The following is a 22,178-nucleotide window of genomic DNA, read 5'->3' as shown; positions in this document are numbered from 1 at the left end:
AAGAATATGATTATGATTATTATTATTAATAATTTACTTAGAATCTCTATGTATCATAGTTGTACACTTCAAGTATTTTTCCTTTCCCGTAATCTTCAAGACATTTGATGATGCAGTTTCCTGTTGAGCGTTGCAAATATTTCAAACATTGAATGTGTTCCGGTAACAGGCTTGAATAAATGTTATGGGGCACAAAAATCTTTTATATAGTAACTTATAATGGATGACTCATGGAAAGGGATTTTTCAGGTACGAGATGTTAAATGGATTCACACATTAATTCAAAAACAGCAAGATTGCGAAGTATTTTAATGATAAAATTCTCAGGTAAAGTATCATTATAGCTGGCTGGGAGAGGCAAATGCTGTAGAGAGTGTATTAAGTAATTATGCACAAATGTTGTTGTAAACGACACTTTACCAGTGTTAAAAATATAGTTTACCTTGACTTCACATACATATTCAAATGTAATATCAGTGTCTCACAAAATGGCACCCCAAGGAATCAGCCACCTCTCTTTTTCATGCTAGCATTCAGGATACACACTTGGTGTTTTAAAAGAGGAAAAATGCTAATACTACCTCATGCTGGCCAGTCATAACACCCCGTTTTGAGACAAAAATATAACGTTTGTTGCTTTTTGTATCCTGATGCAATGGTAAACTAAATGCAAAACCTATTCTTGTGGTAAAAAGTTGAGTAGCTCATAGGCACCACCATAGTTACACACTTAGTACTGATACAGAAAAGAATTTGACGTCTTGCTTCAGATTTGGTATACTTGAAACAAACAAACAAAAAAAAGTCAATTTGCTTTATATAAATACTTTATTTCCAGTCATAAATGGATCGATTTCAGCTCATTATATGTATTCATTCGATACACAGAAGTGCAATCAATGTCCATGGCTACAGCATTTTATCTCTGAAATTTAGAATGATCTATTACTGGCCAATTATACCAAATTAACAAAGCTGCTTAGTATTCCCTGATCAAAAAAGTGCATGATATTAAAAACACACATAGAAAAAAAAAATCAAATCATCCTAGATCGAACCCATGCTCCACATTTACGGAGTCTCTCAGAACGTCTGTCATGTGATCTCTCAGCGAGCGGTTGTGCACTGCTTTGCCTTGAGAAAAGTCTAGAATAAGAGACAGAGATGACAGGCACACATTTGGTGCACATTTTGCTTTCTTTGGACCTGCTTTGGCTGCCTGTCTCACTAAGCCACTCTATTTATTCATCTACAAATTGTATACTCTGGGCCAGTGCAAAAACAGACATAAATCCTCGTCCCACCATATACCTGTATCATTACAGCATTGTACATTTTGTTCTGATCCTCAATGGAGTCTGAAAGAATGCGTACAGTCCCCATGTTAGATGAACCACTCCTTCTTGTTTTCTTCGATAGTCTCTGTAAAATTGGGCTCGGCGCTGATGATGGCTGTATCAGCTGATTCGGAGCATTCAGCCCCTTTGGACTCGTTGGTGTGGTACGTTCCCTTGTGGCGGAACATGTAGCGAATCAGGAACACCAGTGTGCACAAGATGGTGAAGATCACCACAGCAATGATGCCTGAATCAAGAAAGAAGAATTTTCTGTAAAATTCTATAAAAAAGTGAGAGAACGTGTAAAGGCTCTAACAAGCCAAAACAAAAGACTTTTTAACACTTTGTACCTCCGATTATTGTTGAATTCCTGTTCAACCCATCCGGTACGACTCTTTCCTCATTGAAGGGGAAATCAGGACCTATAGAAAGCATTGTGTGCTTTGAATATTTATGATTCATTGTGATATTATAAGGGAGAGCTAAAATCTAATATCTTTTAACACCTCAAAACTATTAGGGTTGAGCAATGCATTATATCACAAGGTCTCATTGATGGCATTAAGGTCTGAATGCATTAATAATCCAAACTGTCCATTAACCGGACCCTTCAGTAATGGTTTGGAAGGTCTTTTTGAAATAAATATTTTTCATCATCTTGGTTTGGAATGATTGGTCCATAAGTTGCATGAGTGTTCTACTTTAAAAAAGTCTGCTATGTATGACTTCATCGCTAACAGTCAGTCTGTGTTTTCTTACATGTAAACTTAATGACTGCAATGCTTAATATTGTATTATTATTATTATTATTTATAATAAGATGCTGTCCTTAATCCTTACCTCCGTCCAGGTGCCAGGGGTCAGTGTTATCAGACATTGGTGAGACAGTAAGCGGGGATGCACCACAGTTGGACTCAACCAGTTTGCCCTGATGCGAGACGGATACGGCAAGCTGTGAACGAAGAGCTACCTTCAGAGGAGCGATTCTGTTAAACTGCACTTGGGACAGGCAGCCTACAAAGCCGGGAGTGTTATACTTCTCTATCAGCACTGGGTCAATGGGACCAGTTTCTGCAGGAAACATAGAAACATACAGAGAGGATCATGACTGCAGTGTTTACTGTACTTATAGTAAATACATTACAGAATTTTTGTACTCATAAATTTCAAAACTACATTAAATGTCAGCCTACATTTAGTTGTGTTTATCATGTAACTAATAAAACACACCAAGTTGTCAGTGAGGCCCTAATGATGATTTAGGTAGGATTTGAAAAAAGGTGACCACCATATCGTATTTTCAATCAAATATCAGTTACAAAACTTTAATAATATATTCTTGGCTATTTATTTTTACTGTAGAATTTATAATAATGATCTGAAAATAACTATATATATATATATATATATATATATATATATATATATATATATATATATATATAATACTAGTATTATCTTCTCAGAAAAAGAAGAAAAAAAATAATTTGGGTCTTAATGCCAACATCCCAACCTGCATATCATCTTTCTTGGTTGTCTTATTCCATATTCAATTTCTCCATAAACATTTGGAATAGAATTTCCGGTTACTGTATACTGCTATCTAAATGGAGACAGAAGTTCAGAATAGATGTTTCTGCAATAGAGCAGGCAGGTCTAATTACTCTATAAAATCAATAAAAATCATCCAGAGAAAACTACTATCATGAAACATATCCTAATGTAGATCAATGTTTTATTATTATTATTATTATTATTATTATTATTATTTTCTCAAAAATGTCACAAACCATCTTTACCCATATAACAAGGTCAAAGCTATGTTTATTAATACTGCTGCCTGCTATTTAATCTATATCTGAACTACACTGTAGTTCTGCAGGACACAGTTTGAATTTCATTTCCCACTTATTGATTCAGCTGGCTGAGAATGATGAATGTTTAATACCTCTCCATCCCTAAGCTGCTCTCTCTGAGGTAATCATGTCTTTCAGGATCAAACTACATACACAGCAAAGTATTTAGTATCATCTTGCCCAGTTCCAGGAAATATACCGTACAGTCTATCCAAAAACCACTGCAGAATTCAATGTCCTACAGATATCAGATTCAGAGTCATGTATTACTGAACTGCATTAGAGACATTGGGTTTTGTATGACATACAGTGGTGCTTGAAAGTTTGTGAACCCTTTAGAATTTTCGATATTTCTGCATAAATATAACCTAAAACATCATCAGATTTTTACACAAGTCCTAAAAGTAGATAAAGAGAACCCAGGTAAACAAATGAGACAAAAATATTATACTTGGTTGTTTATTTATTGAGGAAAATGATCTAATATTACATCTCTGTGAGTGGCAAAAGTATGTGAACCTTTGCTTTCAGTATCTGCTGTGACCCCCTTGTGCAGCAAAAACTGCAACTAAACGCTTCCGGTAACTGTTGATCAGTTCTGCACACCGGCTGGGAGGAATTTTAGCCCATTCCTCCGTACAGAACAGCTTCAACTCTGGGATGTTGGTGGGTTTCCTCACATGAACTGCTTGCTTCAGGTCCTTCCATAACATTTCCATTGGATTAAGGTCAGGACTTTGACTTGGCCATTCCAAAACATTAACTTTATTCTTCTTTAACCGTTCTTTGGTAGAACGACTTGTGTGCTTAGGGTCGTTGTCTTGCTGCATGACCCACCTTCTCTTGAAATTCAGTTCATGGACAGATATCCTGACATTTTCCTTTAGAATTCGCTGGTATAATTCAGAACTCATTGTTCCATCAATGATGGCAAGCCGTCCTGGCCCAGATGCAGCAAAACAGGCCCAAACCATGATACTACCACCACCATGTTTCACAGATGGGATAAGGTTCTTATGCTGGAATGCAGTGTTTTCCTTTCTCTAAACATAACGCTTCTCCTTTAAAGCAAAAAGTTCTATTTTGGTCTTATCCATCCACAAAACATTTTTCCAATAGCCTTCTGGCTTGTCCATGTGATCTTTAGCAAACTGCAGATGAGCAGCAATGTTCTTTTTGGAGTGAAGTGACTTTCTCCTTGCAACCCTGCCATGCACACCATTACTGTTCAGTGTTCTCCTGATGGTGAACTCATGAACATTAACATTAGCTAATGTGAGAGAGGCCTTCAGTTTCTTAGAAGTTACCCTGGGGTCCTTTGTGACCTCGCCAACTATTACATGCCTTGCTCTTGGAGTGATCTTTGTTGGTCGACCACTCCTGGGGAGGGTAACAATGGTCTTGAATTTCCTCCATTTGTACACAATATGTCTGACTGTGGATTGGTGGAGTCCAAACTCTTTAGAGATGGTTTTGTAACCTTTTCCAGCCTGATGAGCATCAACAATGCTTTTTCTGAGGTCCTCAGAAATCTCCTTTGTTCGTGCCATGATACACTTCCACAAACATGCGTTGTGAAGATCAGACTTTGCTAGATCCCTGTTCTTTAAATAAAACAGGGTGCCCACTCACACCTGATTGTCATCCCATTGATTGAAAACACCTGACTATAATTTTACCTTCAAATTAACTGCTAATCCTAGAGGTTCACATACTTTTGCCACTCACAGATATGTAATATTGAATCATTTTCCTCAAAATATAAATGACCAAGTATAATATTTTTGTCTCATTTGTTTAACTGTGTTTTCTTTATCTACTTTTATGACTTGTATGAAAATCTGATGATGTTTTAGGTCATATTTATGCAGAAATATAGAAAATTCTAAAGGGTTCACAAACTTTCAAGCACCACTGTAAGACCCAAATGAACATTACAATGGTGATCAGAGGCACTACAAATAAAGTGTATAAAGTTTGATGGGAAATAACATTTTTTATATTTGTCTAATGCCTGTCTAATTAAAACATAACAGTAAAGTGATTGAGATCTGAATTTATTGCAACTATTTGCTTTGTGATTAAATGTGTATTAGCAATATGCCTGCCAAAACACGGCACAAATCCACCTAAGTTTACTTTTTAATTTTAATAACAAAAGTACATTCTAGCTTTATTTTAAAACTTTAACTTAGACAACTGTTTATTTGAATGGATGGATGGATAGATGTAGACTTTTTTGTGCCAAGGGCTAGAATGTGATAAAGAGTCTGAGCTGGTATATGACTGTGGTAGTGGGGGCGTGGTCAAGCGTCAGTTTGTGAATCGAGGGTCGGGCCAGGGAAGGTGAGTGGCAGAGTTGTCAATTAATGTTTTGTGTGTGTGTCTGTTGCAGTGATGATGGAGCAGAGAAAAGGAGGACCGAAGAGGCCAGAGCCCTCCTGACCAGACCACCTGTGTGTGTGTGTGTGTGTGTGTGTGTGTGTGTGTGTGTGTGTGTGTGTGTGTGTGAATAAGTTTTAATAAAGCTGAAAAGCAACAGAAAAGAGTCCAAATAAAGTCTGTGTTGACACAGTTTCCCACCCGTCCGCCCACGTCAGAGTCATACTACAATGACATATACATTAAAATGTCTCACCATTTCTGACCTGACACTCCTGACACAGTGGCCATCCATCCAGAGTTGTTTGCATATATACTGTCCTATTTATTGTCTATCCATACTGACCTGTTCACTATAACCCCAATTTCCGCATATTGGGAGCTTCACTATTCCATCCATCCATCCACCCATCCATCCATACTATTCCTTAATTCATCAATCCCCACTGGCATGTTCTCTATAATTCCATCCAGCTAACCATACTGGTACTATTCCTGTACAATTGCCTGCCTACCATCTTTCCATTCAACCACCCTTCCCTCATCACCTGCTCACTATCCCACCACCCAACCTTCTCCATTCACCAGTCTGCTTACTATTCCTCCATGCAAAATCCTCCATTCACTACCTTATTTACTATTCCTCCACCCAACTTCCTCCTTTCATAAATATTACCATATATCAGTTGTAATTCTGTTCTACGCATATACCTGCAACTCTGACAATATCATTTTCAGTGACTAATAAAATGGTTTTGAAAGTTCCTACTTTTAAAACATATTTTTGAAATGGTAATTTTCTTTAAGAGGTTTCATTTACAACATGTTTCTGACAGCTCAAAATGCATCTCTGGGCATTTAAAAACTGCAGAACTTCCAGGGGCCTATGGTGGCCCCCGGACCCCCGGCCTTACTGAGTTCACGACCCCCCCCTTCCCATTTTCCTGGATCCACCCCTGACTACTGTGTTCACTTTCCCTCCACCAAACCTGTCATTCGCCAGTCTGTTCACTATTCCTCCAGCCAACCTCCATTATTCACCAGTCTGTTCACTATTCCTCCAGCCAACCTCCATTATTCACCAGTCTGTTCACTATTCCTCCAGCCAACCTCCATTATTCACCAGTCTGTTCACTATTTCTCTACCTAACCAAAATTTACTACCATGTTCACTATTCTTCAATCCAACTTTCATCATTCACTACCCTACTCATTATTTCTCCACCCAACCTCCATCATGGACCAGCCTGTTTCCAATTTGTCCACCGAACCTCCACCATTCACTACCCTTTCTCACTATTCCTCCACCTAACTCCTGCCATTCACCTGCCTGCACACTATCCCTCTGCCCAACCTCCCTAGCTTTGGTTACATTGTCCGCAACAGGGAACCATTGTTTGGATCACATTTTCTATAACAGTCAGGCAATCTCACCCATTAACTATTTTCAAAATTAATGTAAAAAAAACACAGTATCTATTTACCTAAAGCATACAAGCATGCAATCCACTGTAGTGTCTAGCTTATTTATATCCATGCATGTGCGTGGTTATTTCAGAAAGAAACAAAAAGGAATTAAATGGGTAAAATATTACAATATAAGGTGTGGATTATGTGTAATATTTGACCCACTAAATAAAATGGATCATTAATACTGCATTTGAGTTACTGCATTGCTCTTTGCTTGTAGAAATGCTGCGAGTTGAACGAGGCTAATCTCCATTCTTTACCACTGCTCTGTGTGTGTGTGTGTGTGTGTGTGTGTGTGTGTATATATATATATATATATATATATATATATATACACATACACATACACACGTGTGTGTGTGTGTGTGTGTGTGTGTGTGTGTATGGGGGGGGAGCAAAGCTAGAACTGAGACAAAGACATGTAATGTGCTGCACTACTATGCATGGGCATTTATGTTTTTCTAATCAAATGTGCATTGTGAAGTAATGCTTTTTTTCTGAGAGCACAATGATAGCCATATTTTAGATGAATGTGTCAGGTACAAAATATAAATGTTCTTTTCAGCATTATAGAACTGATTAATCTGTAGTATAGCAGTCTAATTGTCACCAGGACCCCAGTGAAGGATAGAGGAAAAACAAGTTTATGAATCAGCAGGTTAATCATCATATCCTCCTGGTCCATTATAATAATTAAAAAAAAAGGCTCCTGTTAGAAAGAAGAAAATCAGAGAGAGGTTTAAATGAAAGGTGGTGAAAAGGAGATAGAGAGCGATATAGATGGTATGTCCTTCCAGTAAACTTCTGATTGGCCTGATTCTCCACTGCAAGTAAAACACACACACACACACACACACACACACACACACACACGGTCCCAGTACTGCAGGACAATCTTATACATCTGCAGCACTAAATGCGAGTACTCAGCCTCAAACACAGATGCACAAAACCCCCAAATTTAGATAGATAGATAGATAGATAGATAGATAGATAGATAGATAGATAGATAGATAGATAGATAGATAGATAAGTTCTGGTATCAGCCATCAATAATCAAGAATATACAGGAACAAAGGACACAAAAGCAACCCATTTTCATAATTCATGACTATCATATAATATAATTAGAGCATGCAGCTACAGTATTAGTCCTAGCTGTTACACAGAATGAGAATGTCAGTATTACCTGAAAAGCAGACAGGTTACAGTGTAAACTCTCTCTCTCTCTCTCTCTCTCTCTGTGTGTGTCCTATCTCTGAGAAATTTTCCTCCTTCCCATCTCGCCTCCTTTATAGCAACTCTGCGAACCACTTATCTCTCTCTGTGTGTATCTGCAGCTTCAAATCAGAGTGAGCTGGAGGAAAACATGGACAATGAAAGTACCTACTGGATGGATCTGGAGTCTAACCTTGTCCACTGATGATGTCAGAGAGGTGTAATGCAATCAAGTGGGACTATGACACACACACACACACACACACACACACACACATGACATCATCCAGCTTTCAAAGCTCTGAGATGAACCAGATAAATAGAATAAAAAAGCAGAATCACTGAGGATCTACACCCTGTAGTGCACATGATGCAATGCTTTCATACTAAAATAATACACATTATGAGGATTATAAGCTCCTTGTTAGTTCATCTGTTACTCCATGTTGGTCAGAATCGTCTTCAGTCGGAGTCTGTTCCAGGAACACTGGGCATGAGGTGGGAATATCCCCTGGAATATGCACATATTCACAGCTTGGAGCACATTAGAGTAGTTAATACATCTACTGACATGTTTCTCGGAGGTGGAAGGAGGGACATGTGGAGAACTTGAACTCTATCCTGACAGTAAGCCAAGCTCAGGATTGAACCAGGACACCTGGAGCTGTGAAGCAGCAATGCTACCAGGCTACTCTGTGTCAATGTGCTGCACTCCATCCATTATGTTTAGGGTTAAGCATTCATTAATGTAATGTTTTAAGGAGTTCCTATGTTTATGAATTGCTTCAAATAATTCAGCATTTCGGGTGGCACGGTGGTGTAGTGGTTAGCGCTGTCACCTCACAGCAAGAAGGTCCGGATTCGAGACCCGTGGCCAGCGAGGGCCTTTCTGTGCGGAGTTTGCATGTTCTCCCCGTGTCTGCGTGGGTTTCCTCCGGGTGCTCCGGTTTCCCCCACAGTCCAAAGACATGCAGGTTAGGCTAACTGGTGACTCTAAATTGACCATAGGTGTGAATGTGAGTGTAAATGGTTGTCTGTGTCTATGTGTCAGCCCTGTGATGACCTGGCGACTTGTCCAGGGTGTACCCCGCCCTTCGCCCGTAGTCAGCTGGGATAGGCTCCAGCTTGCCTGCGACCCTGTAGAACAGGATAAAGCAGCTAGAGATAATGAGATGAGATGAGAATTCAGCATTTCAATATATTGCTTTATACCAAAGCACTGTTGATGTAATCTAATTGCTACAGAAGCTGTTATAAAATAAATTGACTGTAATTCAAATTACATTATAAATTATTGTGGAGGTGGGATTGAGATTGAGCACTGGCCTATGAATGGAGAGAGCAGCCAGGGGAGGTATGTGGCACAGGGGTCGCGCCTGCAACAGATTTAATTTATGAGTGTGCTCTATGTTGCAGTGAAGAGCAGAAGGCATAAAAGGGGAGAGTGTCGAGAGCCAAGAGAGAGCTGTGTGTGTGTGTGTGTGTGTGTGTGTGTGTGTGTGTGTGTGTGTGTGTGTTAAAGTTGCTGAGTGTGTTAAAGTTGCTGAGTGTGTCTCAGAGTCAGACAATTGTCTAATAAAGCCTCTGAAAAGTGCAGAGTTAAGCAAAGTGCGAATAAACACAAGTGAAACAGCCCCCAAACCCCACCCTGTCACAATTATATCCTGTAAATGCAGTCCTTCTAATAAGTTACCATTTCTATAGTAACAGCTAAATTCAGCAGTATATACAAAAAAAATGCTCTACACAAACAGATTTGGAAAACAAAACATGCTTAATGGTTGATATGGTGAATCTTGATTCTGTCAGGAAAGGTCCATTTAACATTTCTTAAAGGGATTCTTCAGTGCTGGCATTTAACACTCAGGTGTAAAGCTGTAAATGCAAGTTTTCATACAGGAACAACTTCAGGACAGAGGACTTAATGGTTTTCATCTTAGATTATCTTAGGAGCTGATCTTGGATCACAGTTTTCAGGCATGCAATTCAGAGATGGATGTAGGTGCTATATAATTCAAAAACTAGTAAAACAATTTTTTTTGGACATTTCCCTATTTTTCTTTCTAATTTGGTCACCTGTCAATTCCCACCCGTTTTTAAACTGCATCACAGGACAAAGTACCACACCCAGATTAAAGGGCTATCTGCCCTCTTCTACATTCAGACACTAAAGTTGCTGTGATTGACAGGGGAAAAGAGTATGCCAATTCTCTCTTTGGCATCATCAGGAATTGAGATTAATCTTCCGATGATTCAAATGGAACTACAAATGCTATTCTGTTGTGCCATGGAATTGTCAATTCTAAAGTCAGAGAAAGAAAGACACAAAAATAACCTCCCTTCTCAATTATCTTTAGAGACTCAGAGCAGAATGGCGTATTAGAAGAAGATGCCTTTATTTGCCACATGTATACTCAAGCACAGTGAAATTCCTCCTCTGCATTTAACCCATCTGAAGCAGTGAACACATGCATGCACACACAAGTGAGCAATGAGCACACACACATACCCAGAGCAGTGGGCAGCTATGCTACAGCGCCCAGGGAGAAGTTGGAGGTTAGGTGCCTTGCTCAAGGGCACTTCAGCCATGATACAGAAGGAGGGGAAAGTGCTGTTCATTCACTCAACTCCCCTCACATTTTCCCTGCCAATTCCAGGAACCGAACCGGCAACCTTTTGGGCACAAGGGTGCTTCTCTAACCTTCAGGCCATGGCTGTCCATGGTATTATCCTTTAGTCTGCAAACAATATTATATTATTCAGGACACACACCCACAGAACCATTCATTATCTATACTACTTACCCACCGAGGGTCACAGAGGAATCTGTAGCCAATCACAGCTGACTTTTGTGCAAGAGGCGGGGTACACCCTGGACAACCATTCACACTCACAATCACACCTATGGGCAATTTACAGTCCTCAGATGACCTAATCTGCATCTGTTATTGGAAGAAACCAGCACAGGGAGAACCTGCAAACTCCATATAGAAAGGCTCTGGTTGGCCAGCAGATTCAGACCCAGAACCTTCTTGCTGTGAGGCACCAGTGCTAACCCCTGCACCACTACGCTACCCTGTCAGTGGACTGGAATAACTATAAATCTGTTCATGACTTCTTTACTGCAGTGGGCTTCTTCCTTGTCACCTTTCTGTATGAGCCTGTAATGGGTGATGAGTCCTTTCTGCTTTCTATATAAACTACAGCACATAACCTTTATGGAAAGGTCTAAGAGTTATAAATCCCATGCACCTTTTCCTTTCTGTGAGCTGCAACACAGTATTTATGCACATATAACTTTATTAGTCCCATGTTGTTTGCTAAAAGCCATCAATATCCTGCTAATTGGAATTTACAAGACACTGAACAGACATAAATACGTAGAAAATATTTAATACATAAATAAATGAATTAACAGAGTGTGAACCTGTATCTAATTCATATTAGAATAATGCGCTGCAATACCTCCCTGAAGTTGATTTTACAAAAGTTGCCTCAATGAGGCTTTAGCTCATACTGACCAATGTTGTTGTGTGTGAGTACGAAATCCAATCAATCCTGTGGGAGGAGTAGCAATTTTTGTGAAATTGCATTGACCCTTGTGTAGCTGCATTCATGGCAGGTGGTGCCACCTGGTGAACAATTCTTTTTGGAATACGTCTTTCAAGTCTTCTGGGGGAGTTTCAGTGAAAACATCATAGCAGTTTACGAACAGTTGGGTTTGGTGTGACGAGTCACCCAACATTTTCAGAAACCCATAAAATGTTAAATATGACAGGTGGTGCCAACATCTTGACCATCTTCTGCTCACCACAGTTGTAAAGAGTAATTATATGAGTTGCTTCCTGGCAGCTCGAACCAATCTGGCCATTTTCCTCTGACCTCTCTTATCAACAAGGCATTTGTTTCCACCCACAGAACTGTTGCTCACTCAATGTTTTTTTGTTTTTTGCACCATTCTGTGTAAACTCTAGAGACTGTTGTGTGTGAAAACCCCAGGAGATCAGCGGTTTCTGAAATACTCAAACCAGTCCATCTGGCTCAAACCAACACCCATGCCACAATGAAAGTCACACTTTGAGATCACAATTTTTCCCATTCTGATGTTTGAAGTGAACATTAACTGAAGCTCTTGATTTGTATCTGCAAGATTTGATGCATTGTGCTGCTGTCAAGGGATTGGCTGATTAGAGAACTGCATAAAACAGCAGGTGGATAGTTGTTCCTAATAAAGTGGCCAGTGAGTGTATGTCAGAGCTGATGTTATAGAAAACTAAATCAACACCTTCTGACCAATCAGATTTAAGAGTTCAACACTGTTGTGGTATGTTATTAATAAACAAAATAATGGATTACTAGTAGCCAGCAATGCGCTACAATGAGGAAAAATAAATATATTAAAAGGATAAAACAGGCAATGAGTGATATTTTGAGCTTGCATTAAAAACAGTTTGAGTTTTCAGCAAAACATTTAATTCAAAATTATTGGTACACCTACAAATAAGTTGTAAGTTAAACTTTTCATGGAATGAATAACAGCACTGAATATATGTTGGCAATGTATTAATACTATCACAGATACATACACACACACACACACCCTGTTAAAATGATAGGGTTTTCTGATGTAAAAAAATGAGACCATGATAAATAATTTCAAAACTTTTCCCACCTTTAATGTGACCTATAACCTGTACAATTCAATTGAAAAAAAAAAAAAACAAATCTGTTAGGGGGGAAACATAAAAAGAAAAACCCGTACAATAAGCTGGTTGCATAAGTGTGCACACCCTTAAATTAATACTTTGTTGAAGCACCTTTTGATTTAATTACAGCGTTCAGTCTTTTTGGGTCGGAGTTTATCAGCCTACCACATCTAGACTTGGCAATATTTGCCCACTCTTCCTTGCAAAAGTGCTCCAAATCAGTCAGATTGCGAGGGCATCTCTTCTGCACAGCCCTCTTCAGGTCACCCCACAGATTTTCAATCGGATTTAGGTTTGGGCTCTGGCTGGGCCATTCCAAAACTTTTTTGGGGTCACTGTCATGCTGAAAGATGAAATTCCTCTTCATCTTTCTAGCAGACACCTGAAGGTTTTGGGCCAAAATTGACTGGTATTTAGAACTGTTCATAATTTCCTCCACCTTGAATAAAGCTCCTGTTCCAGCTGAAAAAAAAACAACAAACAAACATGATGCTGCCACCACCATGCTTCACCGTGGGTGTGGTGTTCTTTAGGTGATGTGCAGTGCTGTTTTTGTGCCAAACATACCTTTTGGAATTGTGGCCAAAAGTTTCAACCTTGGTTTCATCAGACCATAACACATTTTCCCACATGCTTTTGGGAGAGTTGATGTTTTTTTTTTTTTTTGCAAAATTTAGCCGGGCCTGGATGTTTTTCTTTGACCCTACCTCATAGTCCAGACATATGGAGAATACGGGAGATTGTGGTCACATGTAGTACACAACCAGTACTTGCCAGAAATTCCTGCAGCTCCTTCAGTGCTGCTGTAGGCCTCTTGGCAGCCTCCATGATCTGTTTTCATCTTGTCTTTTCATCAATTTTGGAGGGATGTCCAGTTTTCGGTACAGTAATATCACTGTTGTCCCATATTTTCTCCACTTCTTGATGACTGTCTTCACTGTGCTCCATGGTATATCTAATGCCATAGAAAATTTTGGTACCCTTCTCCTGACGGATACCTTTCAACTATGAGATCCCTTTGATGCTCTGCAAGCTCTCGGAGAACCCTGACTTTTGCTGGAGGATGCAACTGAGTAAATGTCTGAACTTTATTTGGGGTTAATCAGAGTCATTTTAACTGATGGCAGGTGTGTACCCAAAAAGACTGAATGCTGTAATTAAATCAAAAGGTGCTTCAACAAAGTATTAGTTTAAGGGTGTGCACACTTATGCAACCAGCTTATTGTTCTGTTTTTAATTTTTGTTTTTCCCCCTAACAGATTTGTTTGTTTTTCAATTGAATTGTGTGGTTATGGGTCACATTAAAGGTAGGAAAAGTTTTGAAATTAGTTATCGTGGTCTCATTTTCTTTATATCAGAAAAACCTACCATTTTAACGGAGTGTGTACACTTTTTATATCCATTGTGTGTGTGTGTGTGTGTGTATATATATATATATATATATATATATATATATATATATATATATATATATATATACACACACACACACACACACACACACACACTCATTCATTCTATAGCATGCACATAATATGACTCTCTTCCTAAGTGTTCTTTTTTAAACATAATATATTTTAATGGCTGTCTCAAAGATGCCTATAAATAAAATCCCACTTTTATTACTTATAAGTATGACCTATTCCTAAAATAAATATGTTGCATATTTTACACAACACTGAATATGCAATCATGAACTCATATTGAACTCAGGGTGGCACAGTGGTGCAGTGGTTAGCACTGTCACCTCACAATAAGAAGTTCCTGGGTTTGAGCCCAGTGGCTGATGGGGGCCTTTCTGTGTGGAGTTTGCATGTTCTCCCTGTGTCCGCGTGGGTTTCCTCTGGGTGCTCCGGTTTCCCCCACAGTCCAAAGACATGCAGGTTAGGTTAATTGGTGGCTCTAAATTGACCATAGGTGTGAATGTGAGTGTGAATGGTTGTTTGTCCAGCCCTGCACTGACCTGGCAACTTGTCCAGGGTGTACCCCGCCTCTTGCCCATAGTCAGCTGGGATAGGCTCCAGCTTGCCCACGACCCTACACAGGACAAGTGGCTACAGATAATGGATGGATTGGTGGATGAATTTCACTGTGCTTGAGTGTATATGTGACAAATAAAAGGCTTCTTCATATATGGATTTTGTACATAATCTTTCATATTGTATCATGTGTAGGATAATGAATAAGGAAATATTACCACATCACTAACTACAACCCCGATTCCAAAAAAGTTGGGACAAAGTACAAATTGTAAATAAAAATTGAATGCAATAATTTACAGATCTCAAAAACTGATATTGTATTCACAATAGAACATAGACAATATATCAAATGTCGAAAGTGAGACATTTTGAAATTTCATGCCAAATATTGGCTCATTTGAAATTTCATGACAGCAACACATCTCAAAAAAGTTGGGACAGGGGCAATAAGAGGCTGGAAAAGTTAAAGGTACAAAAAAGGAACAGCTGGAGGACCAAATTGCAACTCATTAGGTCAATTGGCAATAGGTCATTAACATGACTGGGTATAAAAAGAACATCTTGGAGTGGCAGCGGCTCTCAGAAGTAAAGATGGGAAGAGGATCACCAATCCCCCTAATTCTGCGCCGACAAATAGTGGAGCAATATCAGAAAGGAGTTTGACAGTGTAAAATTGCAAAGAGTTTGAACATATCATCATCTACAGTGCATAATATCATCAAAAGATTCAGAGAATCTGGAAGAATCTCTGTGCGTAAGGGTCAAGGCCGGAAAACCATCCTGGGTGCCCGTGATCTTCGGGCCCTTAGACGGCACTGCATCACATACAGGCATGCTTCTGTATTGGAAATCACAAAATGGGCTCAGGAATATTTCCAGAGAACATTATCTGTGAACACAATTCACTGTGCCATCCGCTGTTGCCAGCTAAAACTCTATAGTTCAAAGAAGAAGTCGTATCTAAACATGATCCAGAAGCGCCGGTGTCTTCTCTGGGCCAAGGCTCATTTAAAATGGACTGTGGCAAAGTGGAAAACTGTTCTGTGGTCAGACGAATCAAAATCTGAAGCTCTTTATGGAAATCAGGGACGCCGTGTCGTTCGGACTAAAGAGGAAAAGGACGACCCAAGTTGTTATCAGCGCTCAGTTCAGAAGCCTGCATCTCTGATGGTATGGGGTTGTATTAGTGTGTGTGGCATGGGCAGCTTACACATCTGGAAAGACACCATCAATGCTGAAAGGTATATCCTGGTTCTAGAGCAACATATGCTCCCATCCAGACGACGTCTCTTTCAGGGAAGACCTTGCATTTTCCAACATGACAATGCCAAACCACATACTGCATCAATTACAGCATCGTGACTGCGTAGAAGAAGGGTCCGGGTCCTGAACTGGCCAGCCTGCAGTCCAGATCTTTCACCCATAGAAAACATTTGGCGCATCATAAAACGGAAGATACGACAAAAAAGACCTAAGACAGTTGAGCAACTAGAATCCTACATTAGACAAGAATGGGTTAACATTCCTATCCCTAAACTTGAGCAACTTGTCTCCTCAGTCCCCAGACGTTTACAGACTGTTGTAAAGAGAAAAGGGGATGTCTCACAGTGGTAAACATGGCCTTGTCCCAACTTTTTTGAGATGTGTTGTTGTCATGAAATTTAAAATCACCTAATTTTTCTCTTTAAATGATACATTTTCTCAGTTTAAACATTTGATATGTCATCTATGTTCTATTCTGAATAAAATATGGAATTTTGAAACTTCCACATCATTGCATTCCGTTTTTATTTACAATTTGTACTTTGTCCCAACTTTTTTGGAATCGGGGTTGTAAATCAATGCATTCAAGTATGAAAGCCAGCCCAAGTGGATATGAGCATACAGCGGTCTCCTAACATCATCTAGTGGCAAAAATAATGTATCACAACAACAGTGATTAAATCTCGGCAAACAGATGTACAATGCTTTCAGATAAAACGCAAATTCCTTTGGCAAAAAGCACCTCATGATAAAAATCTTATATAATATTCTGCAGAAGAAAGATCTATACAAGTATGATAATATTGATATCATCCACTTGCTATCATAGAATATCACTGATATTGCATTTATATATATGGAATGTAAAGGTTGCAACAACTGTGTGCATGTTTCAGTAAATGACAAAATAATAAAACTACAAAAACATCATTTTGCAGCAAACTAACAATACTTCACCTTTGAATATAATCATTAAAATACTTCAGGAAGCATATTGCTTTTACTTCCACTGACTTTGTTGGAGGAGGATATGTTTTCACCTCCGTTTGTTTGTCTGTTCCCAGTATAACTCAAAAAGTAGTAGAGGGATTTTGATGAAATTTGGAGGAAAGGTAAGTCATGAGTCAAGGAAAAATTGATTAGATTTTTATGCGAATCTAGATATGTATGTGGATCCAGGATCCAGATATGTATAAGGATACAGGATTTTTTTTTGGTTCCGAAAGTAACTAAAAAAAGTAGTGAATGGATTTCGATGAAGTTTGAAGGAAAGGTGGGCCATGAGCCAAGGAACAACTGATTAGATTTTGATGCAAATCCACAATATGTATGTGGATCCAGGATTTTTTTTTGTCTGTTCCCAACGTAACTCAAAAAGTAGTGAACAGATTTGCATGAAATTTGGTGTACAGCTTGACTATTATCCAAGGTTCAAGTGAATTGATTTTGATATTGACAATATGTGGCTTGGTGGAGGTATGCACTCGACTGAGTGCCCTTCCAGTTGCGTTAATGTGTAACTCATTAATATCTCATGATTAAAACATCCTTTTCCATCCATTATAAGTTCTGAAAAAAGTAACATTTACTCAACCTTCTAAAACAGAGCGCATTTCCTTCTATGATGTATTTGGAAAACATTCAAATTCCTGAAGATCACAGGAAGAAGAAAAATTCTCTCTCTCTCTCCCTCCATTCTCAGTGATATTGATATGGACAGATGAGGTTACTTTGAAACCCTCTATAATAAGGTAACCCAAACTATAAACTGAAAGTAAATTACTGAATTAAATCCAGTTAATATTTAGCATTTTAGGCAATATGCCATAGGAAAAGAAAGTGAGTGTAACACACACACACACACACACACACACACACACACACACACACACACACACACACACTTTCTTTGCTATGACATATTGTCTAAAATGCTAAATATTAACTGGATGCTAGAAAAAAAACATCCTTTAACACAGGTGAGATAAAAAAAAAAAACTAAAGAATAACGGGATCATTTTAAATGATACATTCAACAAAAATATTAGTTTTATGTTAAAAAAAATCATTTAAAAATACATTTTAATTTTTAAGAGGCATTAGGGTTGAATGGCCCAATTGTGGAATGAATCCCATTTATTTCTCCCACAACTATTCAACTATTACAATATAAATCTAAGAAGCTGATGACATTAACCAACATCTACATACAGTATTTACTCCTAACACCTACTACTATTTTAACAACACTAAATTGCACTTAGATGAAACACATTATGTTTTTCCTAGGCGGCAGGGTGGTGTAATGGTTAGCACTATCACCTCACAGCAAGAAGGTGTGCCTCTCACTCATAGTTAGCTGGGATAGGCTCCAGCTTGCCTGCGACCCTGCACAGGATAAGTGGTTACGGATAATGGATGGATGGACGTTTTTCCTATGAATTCATTGAATGTGACAATAAACATATATGTCTGAATATCCTGTTCATTCAACACTTGTACACTTCCAATCCTAACTCAGTGATAATTATTATCTTGCCTCAATTAAAAGAGGGGGCTATATGTTATCACCCTTCCCACTTTCAGTTATTTAAGACCCACTATTTGGGGATTATGTTAGTAAATTTTAGTAGGAGTAAATCATGCTTTAATAGTGACAAAAAGAGTAATGAGTCACATCAGCAATGGAGTCCATTCACAACTCAGATTCCCAGAACACCATGCTGCCTTCACTACACATGGCCACTACAGACTATACTTCCCAGCACTCACACACACTTCCTCGTTCATCCTGATGTTCACCATCATACTGATCCTGCACACCTGGGCTCTGTTCATTCACAAAACACTGACAGTATTTAAGGACTCTGCCCTCACAGCCACATTATGGTTATTGTCTCTATTGCTATTCTGGTTTTGACTCTAGCTCTGTCTTCCTGCTTTCCTGATAATCGCTCTGTCTAGTTTAGGTTTTTTGCTTGACTTTTGCCTGATTCTTGAGCAGGACTCTGGATTAGGTTTGGATTTGTCGCACTGTGTTTTTATTAAAGAATGTTTGAACTGCGATTCCATTCGCCTCAGGGTCTGCTCTGACAGACCGAAAGCGTAATAGTGCTGAGGATGGAGCTTACCGAAGACTTTTCCTAGGAAGAGAGTCTTGACCAGGTTGAAATAAGTGTCTGAGGCTCCAGGCAGGGTGTAGATGACTGAAGGGTAGTGATCCAGCTATGGGAAAGACACATACACAAAGAAAGACACAAAGAAAATATGCTCAGAATAATAACTGGTGATATAAAGTGATAACTGGACAAGCTGAAAAAACAAACAAAAAACAAACAAACCAAAAACAACTCCAGTCTAATGTAAGAGGAAAAAAAAACACACTTAAAAGAACTGAGGAAGTTTTTTGACGGGACATGCTCATGTTTTCACAGAAGGTTCATTCATCTTTAATACATTGAATGCAACAAGAAACAGAGAGCAGCACAATGTTAGAGATTATGGACTGTCTTCAGAATTAAGCGAAATACACACAATGAGAATTTAAGTTGTGCAAAGCATTCTGGGAAATATAGAAGAAAATCTCAGCATTTTATATTGCACGCTCGAGGAGGAAAGGCTGCATTTCCTGGAGCTCTCAGTTCAGCCATTTCAAAGTAACAGAGGTTTGGGCAGATGAGAAGAATCCAGACCCTGAATGAAACTGCTCTTGCACAATAATCTCATTCATCTCATTATCTCTAGCCGCTTTATCCTGTTCTACAGGGTCGCAGGCAAGCTGGAGCCTATCCCAGCTGACTACGGGCGAAAGGCGGGGTACACCCTGGATAAGTCGCCAGGTCATCACAGGGCTGACACATAGACACAGACAACCATTCACACTCACATTCACACCTATGGTCAATTTAGAGTCACCAGTTAACCTAACCTGCATGTCTTTGGACTGTGGGGGAAAATGGAGCACCCGGAGGAAACCCACGCGGACACGGGGAGAACATGCAAACTCCACACAGAAAGGCCCTCGCCGGCCACGGGGCTTGAACCCGGACCTTCTTGCTGTGAGGCGACAGCGCTAACAACTACACCACCGTGCCGCCCCGCTCTTGCACAATAATTATACATTTAAAACCAGCTAAGACAAAAAAAAATTACATGTATAAATAAACCTGTGTGGCTTATACATTCATCTCCAGTTGCATCCAGGAAGTGCAAGAATCAATCACATGCTTCTTGGCTGCAGTACATTCTGGGAAATCTCTTAGCTCTTCGTTCTTTTATATTGCGTGATCGAGGTGGAAAGACGGTATTTCGTATAACTCTCAGCTTAACTGTGGTGTCTGTGGTGTGATGACTTTGATCCAACCTTGCAAAGAGAAGTGATCTGATTCCTTGACAAAACACTATTTTCCCAAGTTTTTTTTTTTCCTTGTAAATTTGTGATTTCTTAATCTCAGAATTTCTGGGGATTTTTTGTCTCATTAACTTGTGACTTCTTAAATCTTGGAATTTCTGGCTTTTTAATCTTGGAATTTCTGAATTTTTTTCTCATAAATTTGTGACTTTTTAATCTAGGAATTTCTGACTTTTTAATCTCTGAATTTCAGTGTTTTTTTGCATAAATTTGTGACTTCTTAATCTTGGAATTTTTTACTTTTCTCAGAAGTTTTGAGATTTCTTTCTTCCAAATCTATTATTTTATAAATCTCTGAGAATATCTGTTTTTTTTTTCTTCTAAATGTACGACTTTAATCTTGGAAATTCTGAGTGTTTATTTCTCAGATATCTGAATACTCCCCCCCTCCAGGCCCTGGGATGTCTGTCTATTTATTTATTTATTTATTTATTTATTACCTACAATGGCCCTAATATGCCATCATATGTGTCCGACTTGCACAGAATCAGAGCTTTTGCTCGTAGGATCAGCTCTCAAGCTCCATCTGGTGAAACTGTTCTTCAAATGAAATAAACTTAAATTGGCCTCAGTGTTTTCCTGAATTTGTAGCTAATCTCTAAGGACGTTGCTGATGAGGAGCTCAGCGTGGCAGGTTCAGGAAGTTTTAATGTGACATTAAATAGCTTTGAGCTTATTTACCTTTATCTGAAGGAGCTAATGGCTGATTAAGAGCAAAGCTTCCATGAGGCTCCAAACTCTCTGAGAGCCACATAGCTTTAATGATCCTTGCTAATGAGTCGTAAATAAGCTCCAAGTTGGCCTTGGGGAACATGAAGGACAGATTAAAATAAAACAACAACATTTAAGTACATTCTAAAACTGCATTAACTTATTTATATTTATCCTCAAGGAGGTATGCAAAGTAGGGAAGCCTGACTGTTATTAATGATTAATAATTAAAGTCTAAATGCCCATGGGGCAGATGGACAGTGCAGGGATTTGAACTCACAACCTTCTGGTAACTAACAGAGTTGTGAGTCACCTCACTGAGGGAAGTCCTTTGAGAATAAAGGATAAGTTTTGGGGGAAAGAATGCAGTGAGCAGTGAGAAAGAAGTGAGAAAGTAAGAGTGGGTAACGTGTTTAATGTCCTCAGGGCCGCTCATTTCTTTCATTAAGACTCAAAGACAACAAGAAAGAAGATATTTTCTCTACAGTGAGTTAGGAAACACTTCAAAAACACTGATTAAGATTTCATATTTTAGGTGACAGGGCGGCATGGTGGTGTAGTGGTTAGCACTGTCATCTCACAGCAAGAAGGTTCTGTGTTTGAGCCCAGTGGCTGACGGGGCCCTTTCTGTGTGGAGTTTGCATGTTCTCCCTGTGTCTATGTGGGTTTCCTCTGGATGCTCCGGTTTCCCCCACAGTCCAAAGACATGCAGGTTAGGCTAATTGGTGGCTCTAAATTGACTGTAGGTGTGATTATGAGTGTGAATGGTTGTTTGTCTCTATGTGTCAGCCCTGCAATGACCTGGCAACTTGTCCAGGGTGTACCCCGCCTCTCGCCCATAG

The 22,178-nt window shown here is 39.1% G+C and overlaps 1 protein-coding gene across 1 annotated transcript in view; it reads right to left on the bottom strand.

The window, feature by feature from the left end:
* Positions 1–1,384: 1,384 nt before the first annotated feature.
* LOC132867592 (contactin-associated protein-like 2) overlaps positions 1,385–22,178 on the bottom strand; it is a 274,602-nt gene continuing 253,808 nt past the window's right edge. The window contains exons 21-24 of the mRNA XM_060900577.1: positions 19,346–19,439; positions 2,178–2,408; positions 1,688–1,759; positions 1,385–1,584 (exon numbers count right to left, since the gene is read on the bottom strand). Of these exons, the coding sequence (XP_060756560.1) occupies positions 1,385–1,584; positions 1,688–1,759; positions 2,178–2,408; positions 19,346–19,439 (597 nt within the window). The remainder of the gene's footprint in view (positions 1,585–1,687; positions 1,760–2,177; positions 2,409–19,345; positions 19,440–22,178) is intronic.

The sequence above is a fragment of the Neoarius graeffei genome, chromosome 19 (assembly GCF_027579695.1).
Source record: "Neoarius graeffei isolate fNeoGra1 chromosome 19, fNeoGra1.pri, whole genome shotgun sequence".
In the NCBI taxonomy this organism is placed as follows: Eukaryota; Metazoa; Chordata; class Actinopteri; order Siluriformes; family Ariidae; genus Neoarius; species Neoarius graeffei.
Note: the sequence above shows the minus strand (reverse complement) of the source record. Positions and strands in the feature narration are given on the sequence as shown.